The 27,738-nt window shown below is 47.9% G+C and overlaps 1 protein-coding gene across 1 annotated transcript; it reads left to right on the top strand.

The window, feature by feature from the left end:
• Positions 1-219: 219 nt before the first annotated feature.
• On the top strand, positions 220-27,738 carry DNAJC28 (DnaJ heat shock protein family (Hsp40) member C28). Its single transcript, XM_029603552.1, has 3 exons — positions 220-315; positions 9,361-9,594; positions 25,732-27,738. The coding sequence occupies exon 3, from the start codon at positions 25,764-25,766 to the stop codon at positions 26,901-26,903; it is 1,140 nt and encodes a 379-aa protein (XP_029459412.1). The 5' UTR covers positions 220-315; positions 9,361-9,594; positions 25,732-25,763; the 3' UTR covers positions 26,904-27,738.

Raw genomic sequence — 27,738 nt, forward strand, 5'->3', positions numbered from 1 at the left:
TGTATACTATCATTTATTGAAAGACTCAGAGAAACTAGCAATCATGATACACCCCCTGTGCAGCTGGCGTTAACCGATTGGTTTTCACACACCTATTGTTGAATGAAAGAAGGATTCTAATTGGCATGCTCACAGGCTCCTTAAGACAACGAATCTTATTGGTCTTCTTTATCGCCTAGCAACTATTCCTTTTAGCTGATGCTTGTGGATTGCTTTTATTCCTCAGGAGTGTAGAAATGTAGCTGAAGGGGGCAGAAGTGAGGGGAGGGGACTATTTATTCTCGGTGCCTAATGGAAGAACCCCTCTGCCACAAGGTAAATCTTTACAAGTTAAAACTGTTTGTGAGCGTTTGTTTTCAGCCTGAACCACCTAATTCATGACTACAATGAAGCCTCCTCCTGTGATCCTTTGTGAATTTAATAAGAACAGTAGGGCATTCATCCCCCAAATGAATCTCTGCTGGTCCTTACTGAACTAGTAAAGGAGCGTAGTGTCAGGTGCTGTTATAGTTTAATTAATGCAGGGTACACCTAGGGCAGTCGATGGACTAAATGGTGCCTAGGGTAGCTTTTGGTGTTCCCACCCTTCCCTTTCACTCTCACATGCTCACAGACTGACTCTAAAGGGCAATGTGGAACTCCTACTCTCCACACATCCGTTTTCCCTTCTTGTCCATCCCTTGCAATAATCCTGCATACACGGCTGCTGAATTCAACACTCACCGTTAATGCAGTGTGCTTATGATTTCTTATATTTTCATATATTTAAGATGCTGTGAAAAAAAAAACACTTGTGTTGGTTTGCACTGGCACAGTAACAGTGCAATGCTAAAGGAGTGCACACTGCACCAATAACGCTCAAAAGAGGCTGATTTACCAAAAGAGTGCAACTGTACTGCCAACACTGACAAAATGATGACTTACCAAAGGTGTGCACTTGACACCAATAACACAGATAAGAGGCAGATTTACCGAAAGAGCCCACACTGCACCAATAACATTGACAAGGGGCAGATTTACCAAAAGAGCACCCACTGCACCAATAACACTGACAAGGGGCAGATTTACCAAAAGAGCACCCACTGCACCAATAACACTGACAAGGGGCAGATTTACCAAAAGAGTATACATTGCATTGATAATGCTGAAAAGACATTGATTTGCCAGATGAGTGCACACTGCACCATTAATGCTGAAAAGAGGCTGATTTACCAAAAAAGTGCACACAGTACTGCTAACACTGACAAGGCGATGACTTACCAAACTACTGCATATGACACCAATAATACTGATAAAGGCAGATTTACTGACGAAGCAACCACAGCACTGATAACACTGACAAGGGGCAGATTTATGAAAGGAGCACACATTACACCAATAACACTGACAAGGACAGATTTATCGAAAGAGCACACACTGCACTGATAACATTGACAAGGGGCAATTTATCAAAGGAGTACATACTGTACCGATAATACTAACAAAGGGACATTTACCAAAGGAGCGCAAACTGCATCGATAACACTGACAAAGGGCAGATTTGCTGAAGAAGAACACAGTGCACCGATAACACCGAAAAGGGGCAGATTTACCAAAGGAGCACATATTGCATCGATAATACTAACAAGGGGGAGATTTACAAAAGGATTGCATACTGTACCAAGAACACTGATAAAGATGGAAATTTAGCAACAGCAAGCACACTGTACTGAAATCAAAAGCCAGTGGATGTTTTGAAGAAATGAGTGCTATAACTTGTTAGGGAAGATGGAGACCTTGAGCATGGGAAAACTCAGAGGCCTTCGCAATCTGTTAGGGAGCGCTAGGAGGGCAGTCCCATTTCCAAGGAGATTGTGTGCCCTTGGGCCACAGCACAACCCTAGAGAGTTCCAAGGCGGTACCGAGGCTGGTGAGACATGTCCGAACCTGGGTTGAGACCAGGAAGCCAGGCCCCTGCCGACCTGCACAGCTGAATGAGACCAACCACGCAAGGTTGGTCTCTGAGTGGTCCTCCAACTACTCCAAGCCCTTCTGGATCTGCCGCTGGGAACGGCAAAGGCAGCAGGCCGTACAGGAGACGAGGGCAGACAAAGGCTCTGGAACATGAAGACTCAAGATGAGGAACTTGGAGACGTGAAGACACAGACAAGAAGTTTGGGACGTGAAGATTCAGACGAGAAGCTTGAGCACGAAGACTCAAGATCAAGGTTCAGGAACAAAGTCTAGCACTGGGTTGAGGCTGCGACGCAGCGCGCTCTACACAGCCCACCACAGGGCGGACCCACGGGACTGGTCACGGACCACGCTTGAGTGCGAAGCCGACTCCAGATGAATACGTGTAAGTTGAAGCCAGAACATGGCGAAGATTCAGTAGAAGCCTGCGCCGAGACGTGCCCTAAACAGCCGCCCATGGCTGGTTACGGACCACGCTGGAACGGAGCAGGTTCAATCAGAGTCTTAGGCATGGACAGAGCAGCCACAAGAACATCCGAGGGCTGTGACGAGATTCAGGGTAAGGGACCAAGACGAGGTTTGGCTTCAGGCATGAGACATGGGACCAAGACGAGACTTGGCTTCAGGCGAGGATGACCCTCTGGAGGCTTGCGCTGCAGACAAGACGACAAGCTCATGCCACGAGGTGACGAAACATGACATGGCACACCAGAAGAGATAGCAATGAGGAGCCATGGGTCCAGGAAGCAGAAGCAGAGACAAGGCATCAGGAAGGAACGTCAGGAACATCATACCACAGAACATCAGGAGAAGATGAGAGATATCCAGAAGAGACCAGGAACATGAAGAACGATGAGGGATCCCACAAAGAACAGGAAATACCAGCAGGAGTGAGACGAGAAGTCCTGGAGAGGAACTAACTCCTTGCGAAGCTACTAAGGACTGGAAGCTGGGCCCTATATAGGGCTGAATATTAGGAAACGCCCTGGGAGGAGTCCAGGTGCGGCCGGGGCATATCCGGCCGCGGGCCCTTTAAATCTATGAAGGAGGCACGGTCCGCGCCTTAGGAAGACAGGAACAGGAAGTATCAGAATCATGGTCAGCGGCCATGCTGCTGCTGAGCAGTGCAGGGAGAAGCTGGGCCTCTGCGCAGGCTCCGATGATAGCGGCAGCATCCAGGCTGCTGAGAATCAGCTGAGGGCGGCCCCTGCCGCGCAGACGAGTACGGGGACTGTGGCCTCTGGGCTGCAAGGCTAAAGAGGGCGTCGGTGGCACTCCCTGCCACGAGAGGGTCCCAATGAGAGCGGCTCCATGCCGCGCCAGGAAGCACCGAAGTCCGCGGCTCCCTGCCACAGTGAAGGGAGGAAACATCAGCGCCCTCCAGACCGCAAAGGTAAACACCTGCTTGTGGCTGGCCTGCGAGCAGAAGTGTAACATAACTTCCCTGTACTCAAACCCAGGTTGTGAGCTCGCTACATTTTTATTTATGAGATTTATATCCTGCTCTATATGAAGTGGTAGGTGGATGACAAGGGAGAGTTTTACCTTTCTCAGCATAGAGAGAGCTGTGAGGCAATTAAAATAAGTCTGGACGATGGATGTCTGGTCTTCTTTCAGCCTAATCAATTATGGAACTATTTAACCATTGCCTTCAGCCTACAGGGTACTGTACAGAAGAAACTGTCCTCTGGGACAGGGAAACACCCACTAGCAGCATGCTCCCAAAAGCATCTGACAATTGTGTGCCCAGCTGCGCACCTGCACAAGTGAGCCTGGGCAGGGCACCCAAAACAAGCTCTGTCCAATAAGCACACACTAAGGACGCCCAAAATATCAGTGCCCTATACGAGGTCCAGGTAGACACCCACCTGCATGCCCACCTAAGCGCCTATCTGAGAGCCCACCCTAGTCCACACCCGGGCACGTAAGCACAAACCAACGTCAGACACAGTTTTGCCGCAGACTTGTACAAACGCCGCCATGGCCTACCATGCAGCATCTAAGCAAAGTCTGAGAGCAAGGACTAGCCAAAAAAACTGCTCAACACGCCAAGCTGCCAGGACTCCCCAAGCTCTCCCGGAGACGGGAATGGATGCCAGATTGGCGTGCCGAGCTTGGAGACCAGAAGGGGAATGGAATCCCTAAAATTATCTCCCGCTTTTTTTTTTTTTTTTCAATATTTACTCTTTACCTGAGCTCAGTCCGTCTCAGCCAAGTACAGAGTCGGTCTCTGGTTGCAGGGGGAGAGGGCAAAGGCCTTCACCACCGTGCTCGGCTTCCTGCACCTGCTAGCCTCTCAGCTGTTTCTCTCTCTACAACTAAGTCCATGCCGGAACACCAGCTACCGGACTGAGGCACTCTACAGAGGGAGGGATCCGCAGATATCACCTTAGGAAAGCTTGACTGAGGGAGTGACTCTGGAAAAAGAATTAGGAAAAGACTGACAAGGGGAAAGTGAAAAAAAGAGACCTAGACCAACTGATTAGAAAAATAAAAAGAACAAATAAAGGTAAAAAAAAAAAAAAAGTTGAGATTTTTGCAAAGGAATATGCCATCTTTGGTTATATGCATTTCTTATAATTTTGTATTTTGTTCACCAGGCTTTCTATTTCAGTTTTGTTTGCATGTTTCTATTTCTAATTTGTCACCCCTTATTTCTGTATTAGGTAAGGCTCAGTCTGTGTTCTGCCTGTGTATGACTGAGGTGCAGTATTGCTGCTAGCATGAAGTTTCTCTGTAGAGATTTGTAGCAGTCTGGCTCATTCTGCTTTCCCAGTAGGTGGTGCATTAATGTTCTAGGGCCTGATGTAGTATTTGCATTGTTGTCTTTTTCATAAGGTTGCTATTATTTGAGTCCTAAGAGTCAGTTCTGTTATATGGTATGGCAAGGTTCTAGATGCCTTTTTTTTTTTGCAGGGGTTTGTGCTACTTCACAAAGGGATAGATTTTTAAACCTACTCGCATGTGTCCGTGTGTGGGCAGCTGATGTTTGACCTGCGCCACGCCGACCTTCGAGGTGGGATGCGCCCCGGGAGCGGCAGACTGGCAGGGAGCTCGGGCTCTGCCAGCGGGGGACGATGCATGGCGTTGGCGTTTGTGGTTGGGGCGGGCCATTCTCATTTGTTTGGATTTACTGGAGAATCGTGAGGGTGGTGTGCTGCTTGGGATGGAGGACACGGCGCAGACCTTTGCTTTTCTGCTTCTTGGTATAGTTCAGTGGTTTGTGGTAGGATGTTTCTTGCATATGAAGCAATGTGGATTTTCAGACTGATTAGCAGTTTTTGACAGCTGAAATTAATGAAAAGCAAATAGAATTACTGCCTGTGCTGATTAAGTGGCTACCTGTTGAAATATTAGGAGCAAATTGCTCTCCTAATCAATGTAATATAGCCCTATATACTTTATAACTTTATTTATTACTAGCGGTACCCGGCCACGCGTTGCAGTGGCAGAGTCAGGTTCTTTTCCCTCCCTCCCCCTCCCCCTTCCCCTTCCTCATTTACCTCAGTCACTCATCCTCCTCCCCCTTGGTCACTCACCCCCCCTTCCCTCCCCTGTCCCCACTCCAACTCTCTCCCCTCACACTCACCTCTCCCCTCATTCTCCCTCCCCTGACACTCACTTCCCCCCTCATTCTCCCTCCCCTCACTGTCACCCCCCCCCCCCCGCCTACTGCCTACCCTTCAGAGCAGAAAGCTTTTGTCTTTCTATTTCTGTGGGAACCCCCCACCCAAACCCCCCCCCAATCCCAACCCTTTAAATCAAATAATAACACCCCCCTCCTGCCCCCCCCCCCAAGACCTGGGAAATTTAAATTGTTGGTGCTACATGTGGTCTGTCCCTGGGCGTCTGTGCGCGTTATGTAGCCAAATAGGGGAGTGCCTAACCAAATTTGCACTTCCAAATTTGTTTTGTGGTCTGGGGAGGGCTATTTTGGTGCATTCTCGAGATCGTGCAAGTTTAGTGCATGTATTTGTGTGTGAACCTCCCCCTTCCCCCAAAAATCAACCCTATGAGAAATGTTCTCTTAAACTAACCACCCCACACTCTCCTGCCCCCCCCCCCCCAGAGTTGCCGAATGAATGAAACCTGCCCCCCCCCTCGTGACCCCTCCCAAGATGTTCGCAATAAATTCATTACCACCCCCCACCCTCCAGACCCCCCGAGACCTGATAAAAATGTCAGTCGGTGGAGCGAGCGTTCAGGAGTGGTCCAGGAGCGATGTATTGGCGTTGGTCCGTCGGCTGCGAGCACTGAAACGGGTTCCGACGGCCCTTTGCCCTTACTATGTCAGTGGGGTGGAGCAATGGCAGCGGTAGGTCCTCTGACATAGTAAGGGCAAAGGGCCACCGGCTGCCAGTCCTGAAAATGGCGCCGAGGGGCCCTCGCCCTTACTATGTCACATGGGCTACTGCCGCCATTGGTGTCCCCGAGTGGCATAGTAAGGGAAAGGGCCATCGGCGCCATGTTGATTGCTGGCAGCCAACGGCCGTAGTGCAGGAGATGTGTCCCGGACCGGTCCTGGCCCCCCGCTGGAGCCTCCCGGACTTCTGTCAGGTTTTGTATGTGTTGTGAGGGCCTGGGAAGTAAATAAATTTGGCATGTGTGTGGGGGGTGTGAGGAGGGTGGTGGGTATTTTATCTGTAAAGGAAATAGTTATCTTCCGGCGAAAAAAGTGCGCAAATGTGTTAAAATGGAAGTGAAACGTGGACCTGGACTGGCGAAATGATTAGTGTAGCGTGTGTTAGTGTAAGCTGTAACAGATGGCGCTTATGTCCAGCAGATGTCGCTGTTTTCTCAAAAAAATCTTTAAACCTATTTTACCTGTCACAGGTGTGACATATCTGTAATGTAAGTACAGAAGAACCTTCCTGTATGCGAAATGAAGGTTGTGTCCAAATTTGAAAGCAATTGGTTCAGTGGTTTCTGAGATTAGCGATTTTGTCCAAACTATTTAACATTTTTATTTATATAGATTGAACTTTGGAGCAGTCATGAAAGTTTAAAATAACTGGTGTGAGAGAGCTGTGTGTATGAGGAAGAAAGAGTGTGTGATTGTCTGTGGGAATGTGTATATGTGAGGGAGAGCCAGTGAGTGTGTGTGGGGGGGGGGGGGGAGGGGGGAGAGCTTGTATGTGCGAGAGCCTGTGTGGGAGTGGGGGAGAGAGCTAGTGAGTGTGAAAGAGCCTGTGGGTGTATGTGGGGAGGAGAAAGAGCCTATGTATGTATGTGAGGGAGAGAAAACCAGTGAGTGTGAGTACCTGTGTGGATGTTCTCTGCCTTACTATAAAAAACAAAACAGAAAAATTAACCCACGGACGGCCAGAGCCCGTCATGGGGCAGAATTTTTTTTTCTTATTTTCCTCCTCTAAATCCTAGGTGCGTCTTATAGTGCGAAAAATATGGTAATTACATTTTAAATTAATACAGAAAAACGTTATTACTTAGAGATGCAGAATTTTAAATATTTTGAGCAGAATTTCCCTAGAAATTCACTGTAAGAGTGTCCCTTCCACTCGCTCTCCCTACTCCCCTGGTCACTTTGCCCTCTCAGGCCCCAACTCCTCCACCTGTCAGTATCTCTCCCCTCCACCTCTATGATCAACCCCTTCCACTCTATTGCCAGTCCCAGAGTTTGACCCTGTTCTCAGTACTGCCCCTCACGCAGGCTCCCTCTGTCCCTCCCTCTCTCACACACATGCTCCCTCTCTCTAGTGCACATACACACACCCTCATACAGGCTCCCTCACACTCTCGCACATATCCCCTCATACAGGTTTCCTCTCTCTTGCATACACACCCACACAAGCTCCCTTGCTCTCTCACAGATACATCATCACACAGGCTACCTATGTCTCTCTCTCATGCACCCCTTCACACAGGCTTTGTCTCACACATACACAATCCCTTCACACAGCTAGCACCCTCACATACACATGATCGCTTTTTCATACACACGCGCTCCCAATCTCTCACACACACATACACACACACACACACACACTCCTTCACAATCTCCTCATATAGGCTCCCTCTCTCTGGCAGCCACACTCAAGCATACCCCTCCTCCTGCTGTCTCACCTCCTATGCTCTCTCTCACTCCCTCTCCTCTCTCACACCTCCTCCCCTCCCCTCTCACACCCCCTCCCCTCCCTCACACCCCCTCCCCTTTCTCACACCCCTCTCCCTCTCCTCTCACGCACACACTCTCACCAGGGCCTTTATCTTCGCTGCGAGCAGAGCATACTCCGTTCGCGGTACACAGGGGCCTTCATCTTCGCCCCGAAAGGCACGCCAGGGCCTTCATCGTTGCTGCGAGCAGAGCATACTCCATTCACGGCACACGGGGGCCTTCATCTTTGTCGCGAAATGCGCACCAGGACCTTCATCGTCGCTGCAGGCGGAACACGTCCTGCGGTACCCGGGGGCCTTCATCTTTGCTGCGAATGGCATGCTGGGACCTTCATCTTCGTGCGCTCCATTCATGGCATGCTGGGGTCTCCTCTGCCATTTTCTGCGCGAGGGGGGAGGGGGAAATTTTGCACAAATTCTGCGCTCCGCAGTAGTGCAGAATCCCCCCAGGACTAATATGTGCAGTGTTATCTTTTCATAGAAAAGATTGTTACTGTTTGAGCGCTGGCAGTTAGGGTTGTTTTGGTATGGGAGGTTTACTATATTGTAATGGTAATTCTGTTTATTCATGGCTTTTTGAGGGCCAAGCCCATACCCAGCACACATTACAAAAAATGTAATGCCATAGGAGTTCCAAGTGTCTTTTTTGCAGGATTTTCTGGTTGGCAATGGCATCACAGTAGTGCATGTAAATATAATATGCATGTTGTAAGTGATATTTTGCCTCAGAAGACTTTACTTTTGAATGTTCTTTTTTCATGCAAAATCTGTTATAAATGCATAATTGAATTGTGTATGTGCAACGCTGTAAGGTTCTGCTTAGGGTACCTAATACCCTTCCCTTGACTATGAGTGCCGTTTGGGGGGTGTCAGTTTTTAACAATATAGATTGCTGGAGGGAGCTGGCCTTTTTTTTTTATGGGCGCGGGATACAGACTGGATGATGTGGGGGGAGGTGGGGGGCAGGGGCGCAGCACAGTAATTGTTCACCCAGGGCAGCAGAAAACCTAGCACCGGCCCTGGAAGCCAGCGAGGCCATAGCAGAGCCCATCTTGCCGTGGCTGGAAGATACATGTGCTGCAGGGAAAGTGCATGAGGGTTTCAGATACCCCATGGGCCAGTTTTGAAAAATCCCCTGGGCAGATATTTTCCTGCAATATTATTATTATAAAAATATGAATATAAATGCATGGAATTTTATGCCAACAATTACATTAAACTAAGCCCTTTTCCTCGTTGACCAACTGAAGAAAACACGCATTTTTCATGTTTCAGCTGTGCACAAGGCTCCTGTACTCGTCCTGCAGATGGCACCTAGAACAGCATAATAGCAAGCATCTATGGTTTAAAGAAACTTGTGGAACTACATCTCCCACAACTCTGTTCAACACTGCAATTTAAAAAAAAATGGCTGCTTCCAGAGAACGGAAGGAGTTCAGTATTAGCTGCTACCTAAGTTTATAAGGAATGCAATCGATGTGTATTTATTGTCAAGACTTGTTCTTAATGGTAATGTATAACATCATACAGTCTGAAATCATTTTTATGTTTCTAAAGAGAGAGTTATCTTTTAAACCTTACCCTGACAGCTAGAACAGTCTGTAGCTTATAACTGGGGTTTTGCTTTATACTCTTCACAATGTCAATATGTTGAGCCCCCAGGGTTGTATTTTACTAACATCTCTGACATTTCAGTCTCTGTATTTTGCTTGTGTCCCTGGCATTCTCTGCCTTTGTATCGCGCTGCTGGAGTCTCAAGACATTTTCAGCTCCTGTATTCTTCATTTTGCTGGAGTCTCTAGCATTTTTTATCTTTGTATTATGCAGTTTCCACACATTCTTACGTAATGCATTTCTCTTAAACCTTTAGCATGAGAGTTCATTTATGCATTTGAGTCTAGCACAAGCGGATCTCTAATAACATTCCTGAAAACCTCCAGCAGAGTTGTTGACTCCCAGCTGTGGGTATTCCATGCTGTCCTGTAATGATAGTAACTACATTATTTTCACATGTACTTTTGTCACTGTATGAAGTTTAATAATAGGTGTAGAATGACACTTACTTGTTGTTAAAGTAGATCTTTGTAATTAAAATAAATTTCCTAGTGTGTAGTAGATGGACTCGGGACCAATGGGTATAGTGTACTCCTGATAGCAGTTGGAGAAGGATCAGATTTCAATCTGATGTCAGCCCTAGTACATATACCCCTGCAGGAAATGCAGCTCTTCAGTATTTTCCATCGCCATAGCAGTTAGCGACTCTATGCACGCTCGCACAGCATTAAAGCAATTTTACCAAAGAAGACCAAAATAAGAAGAATCTTACCTCTATAGGTGAGCCGTGCTCTTCCGCAGTGACACCCATTGGGTCCCTCCCCCAGTTGAGATTTCTCAAGGTGATTTCCGCGATCCCTCGGAGGTAAGCCTCGGTCCGGCGGCTGACCCTCGGCGGGGACCTAGCCCCTGACATTGGGTGAGGTTGAGAGGCAGCGGGTGCAACTTCGAGCACGGCGGTGAAGGTATTTTCTCTCTCCCCCTGCAGCCGGAGACCGCCTGGAACGAGACCGGGAAGCGCCGAGACAAGGTAAGGTAGAAATCTATTTAAAAGTCTCCGGTCTCTGAAGCTTGAGGAGCCGCACAGGTCGCCAGCCGGGACCAGTGCCACCGGGTTGATCTGCCCTAGCAGGGCTAGACCCCGGTCAGATCCGAGGGTCCTCCCACGTAGAGACCCTCTGAGGTGGTCGCCATATTGTCCGCGTGGTCGCCATCACCATTTTGATCTGTTTGCTGCCCTATCCGCCGTTCCAATCCGTGTGCACAGAGGTGTTGTGCGGACAAGCGAAGCGCATAGCTACGCGCTTACTGTGCCGGGCACATAACTTCGATCTGTGTGCACAACAGCACGCACATCCCCTGAGCGCGCATAACTTCGACACACCGGAGCGCACAACTGTATTTTACGCGCACAAGCCATGGCACCACTGGAAAAGAAACTCAAGGCTCAGGGCCTTTGCCCAGCATGCCACATTAGAGCTGCACAGCATGAGGAGGCCACGGCCCTGTGTGTACAGTGCGAAGAGACCCTAGGGGATCCAACTCACGGCTCTCCCCAGCCGGTACCGGGTTCCAACCTCTCAAACAGTACGCTGGACCTAGCATTGCACGGCGGTACCCCCCTCAAACGGGGCTCCCCAGGGACACGGCGCCCCTTAGTCTAGACCCAGCATCTATCTCCTGGGTGGAATTCTTCAAAGGTCTGCATACCTTCGTCCACATGCAACGGGGGCCTCCCATAATACGGCCACAAGCTCCACCAGAGGACCTCAACATCCCGGGACCCTCTATACCCACCAGTAGCCCCACCTTCGGGCACACTGACAACTCGGATGAGGATTCAGAACCCCTGCAGGAAGGGGAACTCCCTCCAGGTCAGAGCTCCACCGAACCATGAGACGTTTCTCCACCAAGGACGAGCTTCCAGACCTGGTCACACACAGCTTAAAAGAGCTTGCTATCCTGGGCACAAGTGCCTCAGGGGAACCTAAGATGAACCCCCTACTAAAAGGACTCCATCAGACCTCCCGTCATTTCCCACTATTACAAGCTGTCCAGCAACTAATTGACCTGGAATGGGATGCCCCGGAAACTACGTTCAAAGGGGGCAGGCTCTGGCAGCCATGTACCTTCTGGACCCAGCCGCCAAAGATCTCCTGGCATGTCCGAAAGTGGATGCCATGGTCTGCACGGTCTCGAAGCGCACTACTATCCCGGTGGAGGGAGGAGCAGCAATCAAGGATGCTCAAGACAGACGTCTGGAGTCTACCCTCAAACAGTCCTTTGACGTCTCTGCTATGTCTTTACAGATCGCGGCCTGCTGTGCCGAGGTGACACAAGCCTGCTTATCACAGACCAGGACCAACACTCCTGGAGAGGCCCTGGAACCAGCAGTATCATTCCTCGCGGATGTCGCTTCTGATCTGGTGCACACCGCAGCTAGAGGAGTGTCATCCGCCGTGGCAGCCAGAAGACAACTCTGGCTCCGAAACTGGTAGGCAGACGCATCCTCCAAAACGAGACTCACAAGGATGCCCTTCAAGGGAACACTCCTGTTCGGAAGCGAATTAGAGAAACTAGCCAACAAATGGGGTGAGTCCCCACTGCTGCGGCTACTGGAGGACAGGAATAAGAGAAACCAGCGATCCTTCCCCCGAACCTCCAGGGGCAGAGGATCACAGCGCTTCAACCCATATAGAAGCACATATCAAGTGGCCCGCCCCGCAGGCCGAAGCCAGTCCTTTTGGAACAAGCACAACAAAAGGGGAGCCAGCTCGGGCCCAGGGCCCAGCTGCACCTCACAATGAAAATCAGCCGACCCGTCCAAAGGAAGAAGCCATAGGAGGCAGACTTGCCCTATTCTACCAAAGATGGGTCAAGATAACTTCGGACAAGTGGGTCCTATCCATCATTCGAGAGGGATATTACCTGGATTTCCACCACCTCCCTCTGGACAAGTTTGTGGAATCCCCCTGCCACGACTCTTCCAAGAAGATGGCAGTGGAAGCTACACTGACCAGATTGCTAGCCTTAGAGGCTATAACATCGGTGCCTCCACAATAAATAAATACTGGACATTATTCCATCTATTTTATCGTCCCCAAGAAAGAAGGAACGTTCAGACCCATTCTGGACCTCAAGGCGGTCAACCCGTCACCTTACGCATGGAAGCCCTACGCTCGGTAATAAGGACGATACAACCGGGAGAGTTCCTTACATCCCTGGATCTGTCGGAAGCCTACCTACACATTCCGATCCATCAAGATCATCAGCGTTTTCTACGCTTCTCGATCCTGGACCGTCACTATCAGTTCCGTGCACTACCATTTGGGTTAGCCACTGCACCCCGGATGTTCACCAAGATCATAGTGGTGGTGGCAGCAACACTGAGGAAGGAAGGAATCTGCGTGCACCCTTATCTAGACGATTGGCTGATCAAGGAAAGCCACCAGGCAACCAACAGAGTCAAAACTCTACTGGAGAGCCTTGGGTGGGTGGTCAACACAAACAAGAGCTGTCTGCAGCCCTCCCAATCTCTAGAATACCTGGGAGTCCGGTTCGACACCAAACAAGACAAGGTCATCCTGACACCGACAAGGAGATCAAAACTGATGACCCAGTTACGAACCCTGTTGAGTGAACCTCATCCCACAGCATGGGACTACCTACAAGTCCTCAGCCTCATGGCATCCACACTGGAAGTAGTGCCATGGGCACGAGCTCACATGAGACCCCTACAATGCTCACTACTATCACGATGGAATCCACTGACCCAGAACTCACCGTACATCTTCAGTTCCCGGACAGAGTTCAGGCCCAACTACGATGGTGGCTACAAGAAGGCCATCTGAGCCAGGGAATGAGACGATCCTCACCAACCTGGATCCTGCTCACTACGGATGCCAGCCTACGAGGATGGGGAGCACACTGCCAGGAGCTAACCGCCCAAGGGCAATGGAACAAGGAAGAGTCGGGATGGAACATCAATCTCCTAGAAGCCAGGGCCGTCAGACTAGCCTGCCTACGGTTCGGTCACAGACTCAAAGACAAAGCGGTCAGAGTAATGTTGGACAACACCACAACAGTGGCTTACATCATCTGTCAGGGAGGAACCAGAAGCCAACAGGTATCTCTGGAATTAGACCTCCTAATGTCATGGGCGGAAGCAAATCTTCAAGAGATCTCGGTCGTCCACATCGCCAGGAAAGACAACGTGGCTGCGGATTACCTCAGCAGAGAAAGTCTAGACCCAGGAGAATGGAGCTGTCGACCACAGCATTCCAATTGATAGTAAACCGTTGGTGAACACCAACCATGAACCTCCTGGCAAACCGGTCCAACACCCAAGTACCCAGTTTCTTCAGCCGCAGGCGGGAACCCCAGTCTCAGGGAACTGATACCCTGGTACAGACCTGGCCCCAGGAAACTCTGTTATACGCCTTCACGCCATGGCCCCTATTGGGCACAATCATCCACAAGATAGAACACTACAGGGGACCAGTACTTCTAGTGGCCCCGGACTGGCCAAGAAGACCATGGTACACATACATGTGAAGACTGCTGACAGGGAGCCCCCTTCCACTTCCTCCACACAGAGACCTGCTCCAACAGGGACCGATCTTCGAGGATCCAGCTCGATTCTTTCTTACGTTCTGGCCATTGAAAGGACTCGCCTGAGGAAGAGCAGATACTCGGGGGCAATAATTGACACCCTACTCCGAGCACGCAAGTTCTCCACATCCCTAACATACATAAGGATTTGGAGAGTAATCAAAGCCTGGTGCGAGGACCGCGACGACATACCACGCTCAGTCAAAATTCCTGCGATTTTGGAATTACTGCAGAACGGCCTAAAGAAGGGATTCTCTCTCAACTCCATCAAGGTACAGGTGGCCGCATTGTCATGCTATGGAACCAAGAGTGAGAGCGACATCATAGCCTCTCACCCGGATGTCTCCCACTTTCTGAAAGGAGTCAAGCAGATCCGACCACCCCTAAAGTGGCCGGTGCCTCTTTGGAACCTCAACCTAGTCCTAGATTTCCTAGCAGGAACCTCCTTCAGACCTCTCCGCAGCCTGTTTCTCCGACTATTAACATTGAAGATAGCCTTCCTGCTGGCAATCTGTTCGGCCCATCGTATATCCGAGCTACAAGTACTGTCCTGCCGAGAGCCGTTCTTCAGACTCACCCTGGGAACCATCCAGTTTCGCACAGTTCCGTCATTCCTCCCCAAAGTGGTGTCTCACTTCCATCTCAACCAAATCATCGCACTACCATCGCCAGATGAGCATAAGAATTCGGAAGAGGCTCGAAGTCTACGCCATCTCAAAGTCGGCAGACTCCTAGTCCGATACCTGGAAAGGTCGGAATCTGTATGAAAGACGGACCACCTATTCGTCCTTCACAGCGGGAAGAAGAAAGGGAAAGTGGCCTCGCAAGCAACCATAGCCCGCTTGATCAAAGAAGTCATCAAGGTGGCCTATGTAGAAGCAGGCAAGCCACCACCTTTACAAGTCAAGGTCCATTCTACTAGAGCCCAGGCAATGTCCTGGGCGGAAACCAAGATGCTGTCACCCGCCGAGATCTGCAGGGCGGCGATATGGTCCTCCATCCACACCTTCTCCAGGTTTTACCACCTGGATGTTCAGGCTCGGGAGGACACAGCATTTACAAAGGCAGTACTAAGTGGGTCACGAGCAGCCTCCCACCCGGTTCGGAAGTAGCTTTTATACATCCCATTGGCCCTGAGTCCATCTGCTATACGCTAGGAAATGGAGAAATTACTTACCTGATAATTTCGTTTTCCTTAGTGTAGACAGATGGACTCAGCATCCCACCCACGGCTGCCGTTACTCATGGAATTCTCGGGCGACATCCCAGAGAGCGAGGGGTTCACGGGTAAGGCATGCTTTCCTTCAGCTAGGACACCCATCCTACCGGGTGTCAACATTTCTCGGTTGAGGACACTGGCGGTCTCCAGCTATAACCAATTGAACCGGTTCAAATTAATTAAGGTAAGCAAGTTATAAGGTTAATCAAGTTATTCAAATTATTCAGTCATATATCCACAATGCTTTTCGAGGAGAATACTGAAGAGCTGCACTTCCTGCAGGGGTATATGTACTAAGGCTGTCGTCAGATTGAAATCTGATCCGTCTCCAACTGCTATCAGGAGAACACTATACCTATTGGTCCTGAGTCCATCTGTCTACACTAAGGAAAACGAAATTATCAGGTAAGTAATTTCTCCATTATATTTTCCCATCAGTGGTGTAGTCTGCAGTGCTATAAAATAGGTGAATAGCACTATAAGGCAGCAGTTCAGCAGAGGTAGCTTTTGTGTCTATCCTCATAAGACATTGCTTAGGAAATTGGGATCTCATGGGATAAGAGGCAATGTCCTATTGTGGCTTAGTAACTGGATAAAAGATAGGAAACAAAGAGTAGGACTAAATGCTCAGTTTTTCCAAATGGAGAAAGGTTGTTAGTGGAGTGCCCTAGGGGTTCTGTGCTGGACCAGTGCTATTTAGCATATTCATAAATTATCTGGAAAAAGGAACAATAAGTGAAGTAACTAAATTTGCAGATGACACAAAAAATAGCAGCGGATAGTTAGGAAATGCAAAAGGATCTTGTGAGACTAGGCATCTATTTATTTATTTAACATTTTTTATATACCGAAATTCTAGCAACAATGTTGCTAATCATTTCGGTTTACATATAACATTGGAGTGACTTAAAATGCGAGTCTTACATGGAACAGGAAAATGAACTTGGAGACAATTGAATAAATACTAATAACAAATAACATTAAAACAACAACAGTAGTAATAGACATGTTATATACAGGCGATTAAAATGAATCAGTTATGAATAAGATATCTGCAAAATAGACAAGAGGGATTGGAAAATTAATTCTTTAGTTGTTGAGCTAAGAGGTATTATATGGCATAGACCTGGAGGAGGGATTTGTGGATAGTACTCAATCGTAGGCTTGAGAGAAAGCCAAGTTTTAAGTCTTTTTTTTAAAAGTGAGGGGGCATTGTTCAAGCCTAAGATCCGAAGGTAGAGAGTTCCAGTGGATCCATCTAGATGGCAGATGCAATTTAATGTGGACAAATGCAAAGTAATGCACATAGGGAAAAATAATCCCAATTACAGGTACACAATGCTTTGTTCTGTGTTAGGAATCACCATCCAGGAACAGGACCTCAGAGTTCTTTGAACAATACCTTGAAATCTTTGGCTCAGTGTATGGCAGTGGTCAAAAAGGCAAATAAAATGTTAGGAATTATTTAGAAAGGAATAGAGAACAAAACTGAGTATCATAATGCCTTTGTATAGATCCATGGTGGGACCACACCTTGAGTATTTATGTACAGTTCTGGTTGTCCCATCTCAAAAAAGACATAGTGGACTCAGAAAAAGTACAGAGAAAGGTGACAAAAATGATAAAGAGGATAGAAGAGCTTCCTTATGGAGAAAGGCTAAACAGATTAGGAATGTTTAGCTTGGAAAAGAAATGACTGAGAAGGGATATGATTATTTTTTTAAATCATGAGTAGGGTGGAATGGGAAAATGGGGAATGGGTATTTACCCTTTCAAATAACACTAGATCTAGGGGATACTCCATGAAATTGGCAACCAGCAGATTTAAAACAAATCATAGGTAGTATTGTTTCTCACAGGACAAGCAGGAAGGTAGTCCTCACATATGGGTGACATCATCAGGATGGAGCCCAATCACGGAACACTTTTGTCAAAGTTTCTAGAACTTTGACTGGCACCTACTGGGCATGCCCAGCATGGCACCAACCTTGCATCCAGCAGGGGTCCCCCTTCAGTCTCTTTTTTTTCCGCACAGCAGTAGCCATGCGGGTTAAGGAGCTCTCTAGAGATTCCTGACAGGAATTATCCTCACAGAACTTCTTTCAAAATTTTCAAAAACTTCTACCCCAATAGGGTCCCCCTATCAATATCTGTACTCCATGGTCGAAAGATAAGGCTTTACCCTCGTTTGAGGTCGATTCCCGTCGAGTTTTCCCTTCGGGGCCTACCGGCCATCGACCGCACCGCAGCTAAATTTTTGTCGAAGTCATGGCGTCGGGTTTTAGTCAGTGTCCTGACTGTCCTCGGACAATGTCCATCAAAGACCCGCATAGGGTTTGTGTATTGTGTTTGGGGTCCGACCATGACATGCTAACTTGCACCAAATGTGCCCAAATGACATCGAAGGGCTGTAAGGTCTGCTCAGAAAAGATGGAGTTTCTTTTTCAGTCAAAACCCCCGACTCCATCGACCACTTTGACTTCGTCTGAGCCGGTGCCATCGACCTCTCGCCAGCAGGGAGACACTGGTGCTGCCCAACCGGCATCGACTCTTCCAAAAGTGTCTACTTCTTCCTCATCGCCTCAGGAAAAGGACCGAGGAGAACATCGTGAAAAGCGTCGACACCGTCATAGGAAGGCTCAGTCCGCTGATCCAGGCAAACCCTCGGCATCGGTGTCGACAGAGCCATTGATAAAGAAATCCCATCCTGAGAAGGCCCCATCCTCCTCTGCGACTGGGTCACCGAGGTGTTCCCCCACCTTCAATGGTGCCGGGAGCTGCGACTCCACTTTCACCGGTGGACCCTCCGGCTATGCCAGTGTTGCCTCCTACTCCAGAGCCGGGGTTCCACGCCCCAGGCTTCCATGAGGAATTGGATCGGATGATCCAAGAGGCCATCGGTAAGGCACTGCAGGGCTTTCAACTTCCATCGGTGCCGATGCCAGCCCCAGTCACCGACCCGATTTCCACGGCGCTCGCACCGCTGCTCGGCAGGCTGGATGCGTTGATTGGTGCTCTTCCGCTGCTGGAACCGAGGACACCAGTATGTCCACCGCCTTCCACTCTGATACCTTTGTCATCGGAGGATGAAGAAACACCGATATCCATACCGCCGTCTGGGATCTTGCCACTGCCTCATCCATCGATGTCACCGATTCCATTGGTGCCTATGCCTCCATCGGTGCCGCCATCGGTGCCACCTCCGATGTCGTTGATGCCTAGGCCTGGTCCATCAGGAATAGCACCATTACTCCCCTCTGGAGATCCTTTGGGAGCTGGTGATCAACCTTACGATCCTTGGACCGATGATTCTTCCCAGGATAGTGATGACTTACCTTCAGAGCCATCTCCCCCTGAGGAGAGAAGACGTTCTCCTCCAGAGGACCTGTCCTTTATTAATTTTATTAAAGAAATGTCTGAGACAATTCCATTTCAGCTTCAGACGGAAGAGGATTGAAGGCACAAGATGCTGGAAGTACTCCAGTTTCTTGATGCTCCTAAGGAAATCATGTCTATTCCTATTCATGAAATCCTAATTGATCTGCTAAAGAGAAATTGGGAGCATCCAGGTTCGGTACCACCTGTCAACCGTAAGACAGATGCCACCTATCTTGTACAGGCAGCTCCTGGTTTTCAAAGATCACAACTGGATCATCACTCTGTGGTTGTGGAATCAGCCCAGAAGAAGGCATGACATTCCAAACCTCATTCCTCCATACCTCCAGGGAAGGAACAGAAATTCCTAGATGCATTTGGCAGACGTGTCTTCCATGGCTCAATGCGCATAACTCTCATTGCTTCCTACCAGTTATACATGACCCAGTATAACACAGACCTTTTTAAGAAGATCCAGGATTTCTATGAATCTTTACCTGAACAATTCCAGGATCAACGTAATGCTCTGGCTCAGAAAGGCCTGGATGCTGGCAAGCTGTTACGCTCTCCTCCTCCAGAGGGGAGGAGTTAGCAATCTGTTATCGCTCACCCCGCCAGGAGGGCAGAGTTAGCAATCTGTTCTGCTTTTCTCCTGAAAGGGGGAGGAGTTAGCAATCTGTCATGATCTCCTCCAGAGGGGAGGAGTTAGCTATCTGTAGTGCTTACTCTGTCAGGAGGGCGGAGTTAGTAATCTGGTAGCGAACTGCTGTAGATGTTCCTGTAAGGGAAGGAGGTAGCAAGCTGTTATGGCTCAACTCCCCAGGGAAGAGGAGTTGGCAATCTGTTCAATGATACTCTTGAGGAGAGGAGCTAACAATAGGTATATTCTATTTCGCTACTGAGATAGCAATCTATCATGCCTCCGCTACGGAGTAGCAATCTGTTATATATAGGCTGCTGGCAAGTCCCATAGAAAGAGAAGGTATCTATCTATATAATACTTCCGTAAGCGGTGTTAGTGGTCGGTAGTGGTTGGCTCCCACAGAGTGACTGTAGTGTAAGGAATGACCACTTGGAGGAAATGGTGAATCCCTGGGCCGATGGCAGATGACAGCGCCCCCAGGAGGAGATCCTGAGAGGAACCACCGGCTAGGCTAGAATATGAAATAAACACAAATAGTTCTTTATTAAGCTTGAAGCTGGACCACCAGTGGTGGCAGTAGTGAGTCGATGTGTTTGGCAGGGCTGAAGTCCTTCCGATACTGGAATATAATCTCTGGGTTGCTGAGCTTTAGAGAGAGACTAGAAGTAGTGAGTAGATAGGGTATACTGGATAGAAAATGGTACACTCACAATAGTAGATGTCTGCAATGGTCTCTTTGCCACAGAGAGTCTTCAGTACATTCAGGAACAGGAGCCGTAGGCGAGCACTGGTTCCTACAAACAGTCTGTAATAAGAACTCACAATAGCTGTATATGAAATGGTTTCTAGAGTAGAAGAGAGTCTGTAAAAGATTCTAGGAACATGGGCCTTCGTGGAGCGAGTACCAGTTCCTATCCGCAATCTTGCCAGTGTAACTCACGATCTCCTGTACCTGTGATAACGTCTTGGACGGACGGGAGTCTTCAGAGCTATAGGAATGTAGGCCCTCGTGGAGCGAGTACAAATTCCTATCTACAATAGAACTCACTGTGTTCACGTCTGCGATCGCTTCCAGGCAACGAGGAGTCTTCTGAGTATTCAGGGACGTAGGCCTTCAAGGAGCGAGTACCGGATCCTGTCTTGGCAATCTGAAATCAAGAAGAGAGAGTGGAGCCCCCGTGGAGCGGGTACTCCTGGTAAATTTGAAAAGGCAGAGCAGTGGAGAAGGATTCCCCTCACTGACTTGGATTGTTGTTGCAAGTATCGTGGACTGCCGAAGCAAGTCCTGTTGGAGTTCCTTGCTAACTCGTTAGAGGTTAACAAACAAAGACCTTTTAAAGTGAAAATGGATGACGTCACTACGGGGGGACGCTCCTGAGGTTCGCGCCCTTGCTGGTACAAAGTCTGGAGCGCGCGCGCCCTTACATCATCAGGAACATGGTGGATCCATAGCGTCAAGCCAGCCCGGGGACACCAGGACCAAGAGGCAGGGAGAAGCTGTGGCTGCATCTGTCCATCAGAGCCGAAGGGAGTTGCTTCCAAGGTAGAGAGAGTGGAGCAAGAAGGGGCACGAACACAACACAAGCATGAGGTCTGTGCTGCCTATGACATTTTTGACACTGCCTCTATAGTGTCTGCAGCGGGAATTAGTGCAAGAGGGTGGGCCTGGCTGAAATCCTCTGACCTATGACCAGAGGTGCAGGACCGGTTAGCTGACCTACCCTGCGCTGGAGATAATCTCTTCGGGGATAAAATCCAAGAAACAGCTAAAGGACCACCATGAAACGCTGCGCCAGCTTTCCTTAGTTCCTTCTGACTTCTTGTCCACTTCTAAGAGGACATTTCGAATGGAACATTTCGAATGGGCTGTCCTTCAAGCCACGGAGATATTATCCTCCTGCTACTCGAGGTCGCCCTTCCAGACCTTACCAGAAGGGTCAGCCCAGACAAGCCCAGCCTCAGAAGACCCAGCCAACCCCTCAGCCGGGCCCAGCGGCTGGGTTTTGAGTCCTTGCTGGAGAGCATTAGCCAACCTCCTCTACCATCTGTACCAGTCGGAGGTTAACTGTGCCACTACACCAACACATGGCACACAATCACTTCAGACCAGTGGGTTACTGGCTGTAGGGTCTCAGGGTTATCACCTCAACTTCCTGACTCTGCCGGCGGATTCCCCACCTCGGTTGACTTGGGGATCATCTGACTATTCCCCTCAAGTGGAGGAGGAGGTTTCCATCCTTCTCCAAACCAGAGCAATAGAACCAGTGCCCCTCTCTCAATGAGGGCAAGGGTTCTATTCTCGGTATTTTCTCATCCCCAAAATGTCAGGGGGCATTTGTCCCATCCTGGACTTTCATGCCTTAAACAAATATCTGCAGAAGGAAAAGTTCAGGATGGTAACCCTGGGTTCTCTACTGCCTCTGCTACAAAGAGAAGATTGGCTGTGCTCTCAAGATCTTCAGGATGCGTACGCACACATTGCCATCACACTGTCTCACCAAAAATTCCTTCGGTTCCTAGTCAGCCCCAGACACTTCCAGTACCAGGTGCTGCCTTTCGGCCTGGCGTCCGCACCTCGAGTCTTCACCAAGTGCCTCGTAGTGGTCGCAGCCTACCTAAAGGGTCAAGGAGTCCATGTCTATCCTTATCTAGAAGATTGGTTGATAAGGGCTCCGACCCGAAACCACGTCCTAGAATCCTTGCGACTAACTCTCAATACACTTCTGTCTCTCGGGGTTTCTAGTCAACTATGCCAAGTCCAAACTAGTTCCATCTCAAATCCTATCCTTCATAGGGGCAGATTTGAACACCGTACAGGCAATGGCCTTCCTCCCTCAGGATCGAGCTTGCACTCTTGCATCCTTAGCACAATACCTCCAGGCTCGAGATTACTCGACGGCTCATCATTTCCTCATCCTGCTGGGTCACATGGCATCCTCGGTGCATGTCACTTTCATGGCCCGCCTAGCTATGAGAGCAACACAGTGGACCTTGCGATCCCAGTGGACTCAAGCTTGTCCATGTTATCAAACAGCTCCGACTGTCGCTGGCCTGATGGATGCAAACTTCCAATCTTCTTCAAGGCCTTCCTTTTCAGGCTTCAGAACCTCAGATTATATTGACGAGGGATGGCTCCAACTTAGGTTGGGGTGCTCATGTCGGCGACCTGCAGACTCAGGGAACCTGGTCTCCAGAGGAAGCCAAACATCAGATCAATTTCCTGGAGCTTTGGGCGATCAGATATGCCCTCAGAGTTTTTCAGGATTGCCTCTCAAACAAAGCCATCCTGATTCAGACCGATAACCAGGTAGCGATGTGGTATGTCAACAAGCAGGGGTGAATGGGCTCCTACCTGATATGGGCGTGGGCTCTTTCCCACTCGATGTACCTCAGAGCGACCTACTTGGCGGGCATGGACAATGTTCTAGCGGACATGTTGAGTCGAACCTTCCATCCACACGAATGGTCTCTCAACCACATGGTGGCGGACACAGTTTTCCAACGTTGGGGTATCCACAGATAGACCACTTTGCGTCCATCCACAACCGCAAAGTAGAGAACCTCTGTTCCCTCGTTCGCAGCCGCCACTCACAACCAAGGGATGCTTTTGCCCTCTCGTGGTCCAGCGGTCTCCTCTATGCTTACCAACCACTTCCACTCATATCCAAGACTCTCGTGAAGTTATGAAGGGACAAAGGCTTAATGATTCTCATAGCCCCTTTATTGGCCACACCAAACTGGTTCTCAATCCTCCAGCATCTATCGGTTCACCGGCACATCCCTCTGGGGCAGGATCTGCTCCTGATAACTCAGAACAACAGGTGCCTACGCCACCCCAACCTCCAGGCCCTATCGCTGATGCCCTGGATGTTGAAAGGTTAACGCTACAACCCTTTAACCTTTTGGAGTCGGTATCCCGAGTCCTGGTAGCTTCACGAAAGCCTTCCACGAGACGCTCTTATCGTTCCAAGTGGAAAAGATTTGTGGTCTGGTGCATGTCCATGTCCATCGACCCTTTCACTTGTTCCACAGCCAGATTTCTGGACTATCTCTGGCATTTGTCAGAGTCAGGCTTGAAAACTTCTTCTATAAGAGTGATTGTCAGTGCAGTAGCCACTTTCCACAACGGCGTGGGAGATGTCTCAATTTCGACACAACCCTTAGTAACACGCTTCATGAGAGGTTTCTCCATTTGAAACCTCCGATACGCCCCCTGGCCCCTGCTTGGGACCTTAATGTGGTCTTAGGGTGGCTCATGAAACCTCCATTTGAGCCTCTCCACTCCTGTGATCTCCGCTTTCTCACCTGGAAAGTAATATTCCTTCTCACTATAACATCTGCTCGCAGGGCTAGTGAGTTACAGGTGCTAGTCACCTATCCACCCTACACTAAAATTCTTCATGACAGGGTGGTCCTCCGTACACACCCTAAGTTTTTACCAAAATTAGTGTCGGAATTTCATCTTATTTAAACAGGCCTTTCCCTAAGCATCGATCCATCCTAGCTATCATTGCCGAACTTTCAGCACACTAAATAATTGTTATAATCATCGAGTTACTTTTAGTCGTAATTGTTATAGTTAATGAGTTACTTTTACTCTGCTTCTTATTTATTTTATTTATTTAGAGATTTTTTATATACCGAAGTATAGCACTCTGCCTTCACTCCGGTTTACAGTTGAACAACTCATTACATATAGCGAATGATATAAACGGGAATCGTGTTAACTAAAAACACAACAAAACATTGTAAAAAGTCGAAGAAAACAGGTTCTTCTTCCCCCAGTTCCATTACCCTTGTTTCATTGTAATTTTTGCCTTTCTTCGCTATGTTAATGTTAAGGTTATAACCCTGGTTCCTGGTAAACCGACATGATATGATCTGTATCATGAATGCCGGTATAAAAAAGCACTAAATAAAAATAAATACATCTTAATCAATCCATTATCTTACTCACTTTCTTTCCAAGGCCCCATTCAAACCCAGGAGAAAAGGCACTACATTCCCTGGACTGCAAACGTGCCCTAACCTTTTATCTGGAGTGCACGTCAGCACACAGGAAGTCTACTCAATTGTTTGTCTCTTTCGATACCATCAAATTGGAAAATCCAGTGGGAAAACAGACCCTTTCCTCCTGGTTAGTGGACTGCATCTCCTTTTGCTATCAGCAAGCAGGCATTCCGCTACAAGACCGTGTGAAAGCACACTCTGTTAGGGCCGTGGCAACTTCAGTGGCACACCTTCGTTCGGTGCCACTTGTTGATATATGTAAGGCTGCGACCTCGAGCTCTCTCCATACCTTCGCAGCCCATTATTGCTTGGATAAGGCTGGCAGACAAGATTCCATTTTTGGCCAGTCTATCCTGCGAAACTTATTCTCAGTTTAACTACCCAACATCCTACCAGCGACCCATTCAGGGTGTTCAGGATGCCCTCCTACCCAAATCCACCCCTGTTGTTGAGCCTGTTGCACGTCTTTGGGTGCATTTGGTGCATTGCTCAGGCATCCTCAGCTCGCTACTCACCCATATGTGAGGACTACCATCCTGCTTGTCCTGTGAGAAAGCAGAGTTGCTTACTTGTAACAGGTATTCTCACAGGACACCCCGCAGAGTTGGGTTCGCTTGCGGTTTATTTTATTTTTCGCACGTACTTTTTCTATACACGAGACTGAAGGGGGATCCCTGCTGGATGCAGGGTTGGTGCCATGCTGGGCATACCCAGTAAGTGCCAGTCAAAGTTCTAGAAACTTTGACAAAAGTGTTCCGTGATTGGACTCCATCAGATGATGTCACCCATATATGAGGACTAACATTCTGCTGTCCTGTGAGAACACCTGTTACAGGTAAGCAACTCTGCTTTCACTCAGCATACAATAAAGCTATGGAATCTATTACCAGAGGACACGGTCAAGGTAACTAACATAGTGGGGTTCAAAAAAGGTTTGGACACATTCCTGAAGGAAAAAGCCATAAGTAGTTATTAGCCAGGTAGACTTGGGAATCCAGAGCTTAGCCTTGGGAGCGAGCTCCAAGAAATAGATCAACTATTGAGGATCTGCTGGATTCTTGTGACCCAGATTGGCCACTGTCGGAGACAGGATCCTGGGTTTGATGGACTTGATCTGCCCTAACATGGCATTTCTTATATTCTTATAAAGAAACAGGTATCAAAGATATACAAAATATTTCTGCATTTGCTTTATTATTTTAAAATATAGTTTAATGTGATTTTAACATTTCAGGTTAACATTCTCTTCAGAACACCATTGGAACCATGAAGTGTCTGTCTGCTATGCTGGCTCTAAAACTTAAGTGGTGTATCTGTGCAGATTCAGCAATGATTTCAGCCAGATTCCAAAGGCTTCCAAGTCATTACATCATTGGTCACAGAATGCTCTCAGCATATAAGCCTAAAAAGAACATTAAAGATTGCTACAAGATTCTAAATGTCCAGGAAGGGTGTTCTTTAAGCGATGTTAGAGATTCATACAGAAAACTTGCCAAGCAATATCATCCTGACAGTGGTTCTCCCAGTGCTGATGCGAACATGTTTGTACAGATTGAAGAGGCGTACAGAGCTGTGCTTATTCACATGGCTAAGGAAAGGAAACCAGGAGAAGAAAAAGATGAGGAGGAAGATAAATGTAAACACAAAGTTCCACAGCATAGACAGTATCTGAGCTTCGAAGGCATTGGTTTTGGGACTCCGAGTCAAAGGGAGAAACAGTACATGCAATTTAGAGTAGATCGGGCCGTGGACCAAGTGATGGACTTTCGAAAGCAGAAACTGGAGAGCCAACATGTGGAGAATGCTATGATGGCCAAAGATGTGAGACAGAGTAAGAAAATCAAAATTACCCAAGCAATTGAACGTTTGGTGGAAGACCTCATCCAGGAATCAATGGCCAGAGGAGACTTTGATAATCTAAGCGGTAAAGGAAAGCCGCTCCAAAAATTTTCCTACTGCCCACATATTGATCCCATGACCCACAACTTGAATAGAATCCTGATAGACAATGGATATCAGCCAGAATGGATCGTTTTGCAAAAAGAAATACGAGAAAGCATTGAGAAACTGAGAGAGGGGCTAGTGGCGGCTAGAAGTAAGCTTGGGGAGCCAATGACGCCACATCGAGAAAAACTATGGAATAAGGCCTGTGAACAACTAAGCAAAGATCTTGACAAGCTCAATAAAAGGATTAACGATTTTAACTTAATCGTTCCCCTTTTAAACAGGCAAATGGTGCACTTCAGTGCAGAGAAAGAAATTGCACGAGCACAGAAGGCATACGAGACCCTAGTGGAAACAGCACAGACAACTAACGAAGACATAAATGTGACTTATTTGGAGAGTGCTCAAGCTGTTGGGTTTAAGACCTATTGGTTGAAGTTGATCAGTCTGGTATGGAAATGACGCTAAACTGCATTTTAAAACACTGTAATGTGCACGAAGCACATCCATTTTAACTTGATATCGATGCCCTCTGATGCAGGGCTAGTATTGATAACATAAAGTCTGTTTTGTTATTGTTTAAAAAGCATGTACTATTATGAACCACAAAGCATTTACAAATTGTCTTCTCTTTCAGTAGCTTGATAATTCTTTGGGTTTCTGAGGCATCAGAAAATGAAGATAGATGTGTAATATTCATTGAAAGAACAAATCATCGGATATATACCCTTGCAGAGCACCAAACATAACTCAGAACTGCATTTTATGAAACAATAATTCAACAGTTATCCAGATAACTTGGTTATTCAACATAATTCGTTAATAACTTGTTACTTTACTAGAAATTCTGTAAAACATTTCTCTAATAATACCTCCAGCACAGTGACCTCTTCAGAGAGGGTCAATGATGCTGCCTGGGGGCTAACAGAAGGCTGTAGCTGAAAGAGAGTAAGTAAAAAACAATGAAACAGCCCCCCCCCCCCCCCAAATCCATTTTATGCAAACGTACAATCTGATGGCAGGTTTATAACAATTTCATTCATAGCCTTTGCAAACTGGAATGCTTACAATGTTTGGCAGGACTCCTGCAAAGACTGTAGGGATTTGATTTATATGTTCTTACCCCAGCAGCCTTCCTTTTTTGCATAGACATTGGTCTATCTTATTAGACGTGTGTTTATAAACTGTTTTTTTTTTCCCTTTAAGACAGTTTTTGCTATTGAACTGATTGATTTTTGTTAATGCTGTACTTGTGGTAAGCAAAAAGAATGTAACATTTAATAGTTCATGTACATTG

The sequence above is a fragment of the Rhinatrema bivittatum genome, chromosome 5, assembly GCF_901001135.1.
Source record: "Rhinatrema bivittatum chromosome 5, aRhiBiv1.1, whole genome shotgun sequence".
Lineage (NCBI taxonomy): Eukaryota > Metazoa > Chordata > Amphibia > Gymnophiona > Rhinatrematidae > Rhinatrema > Rhinatrema bivittatum.

Excerpts from the sequence above, each read along its gene's own strand:
- DNAJC28 (XM_029603552.1), top strand. The coding sequence starts at position 25,764 with ATGAAGTGTCTGTCTGCTATGCTGGCTCTAAAACTTAAGTGGTGTATC.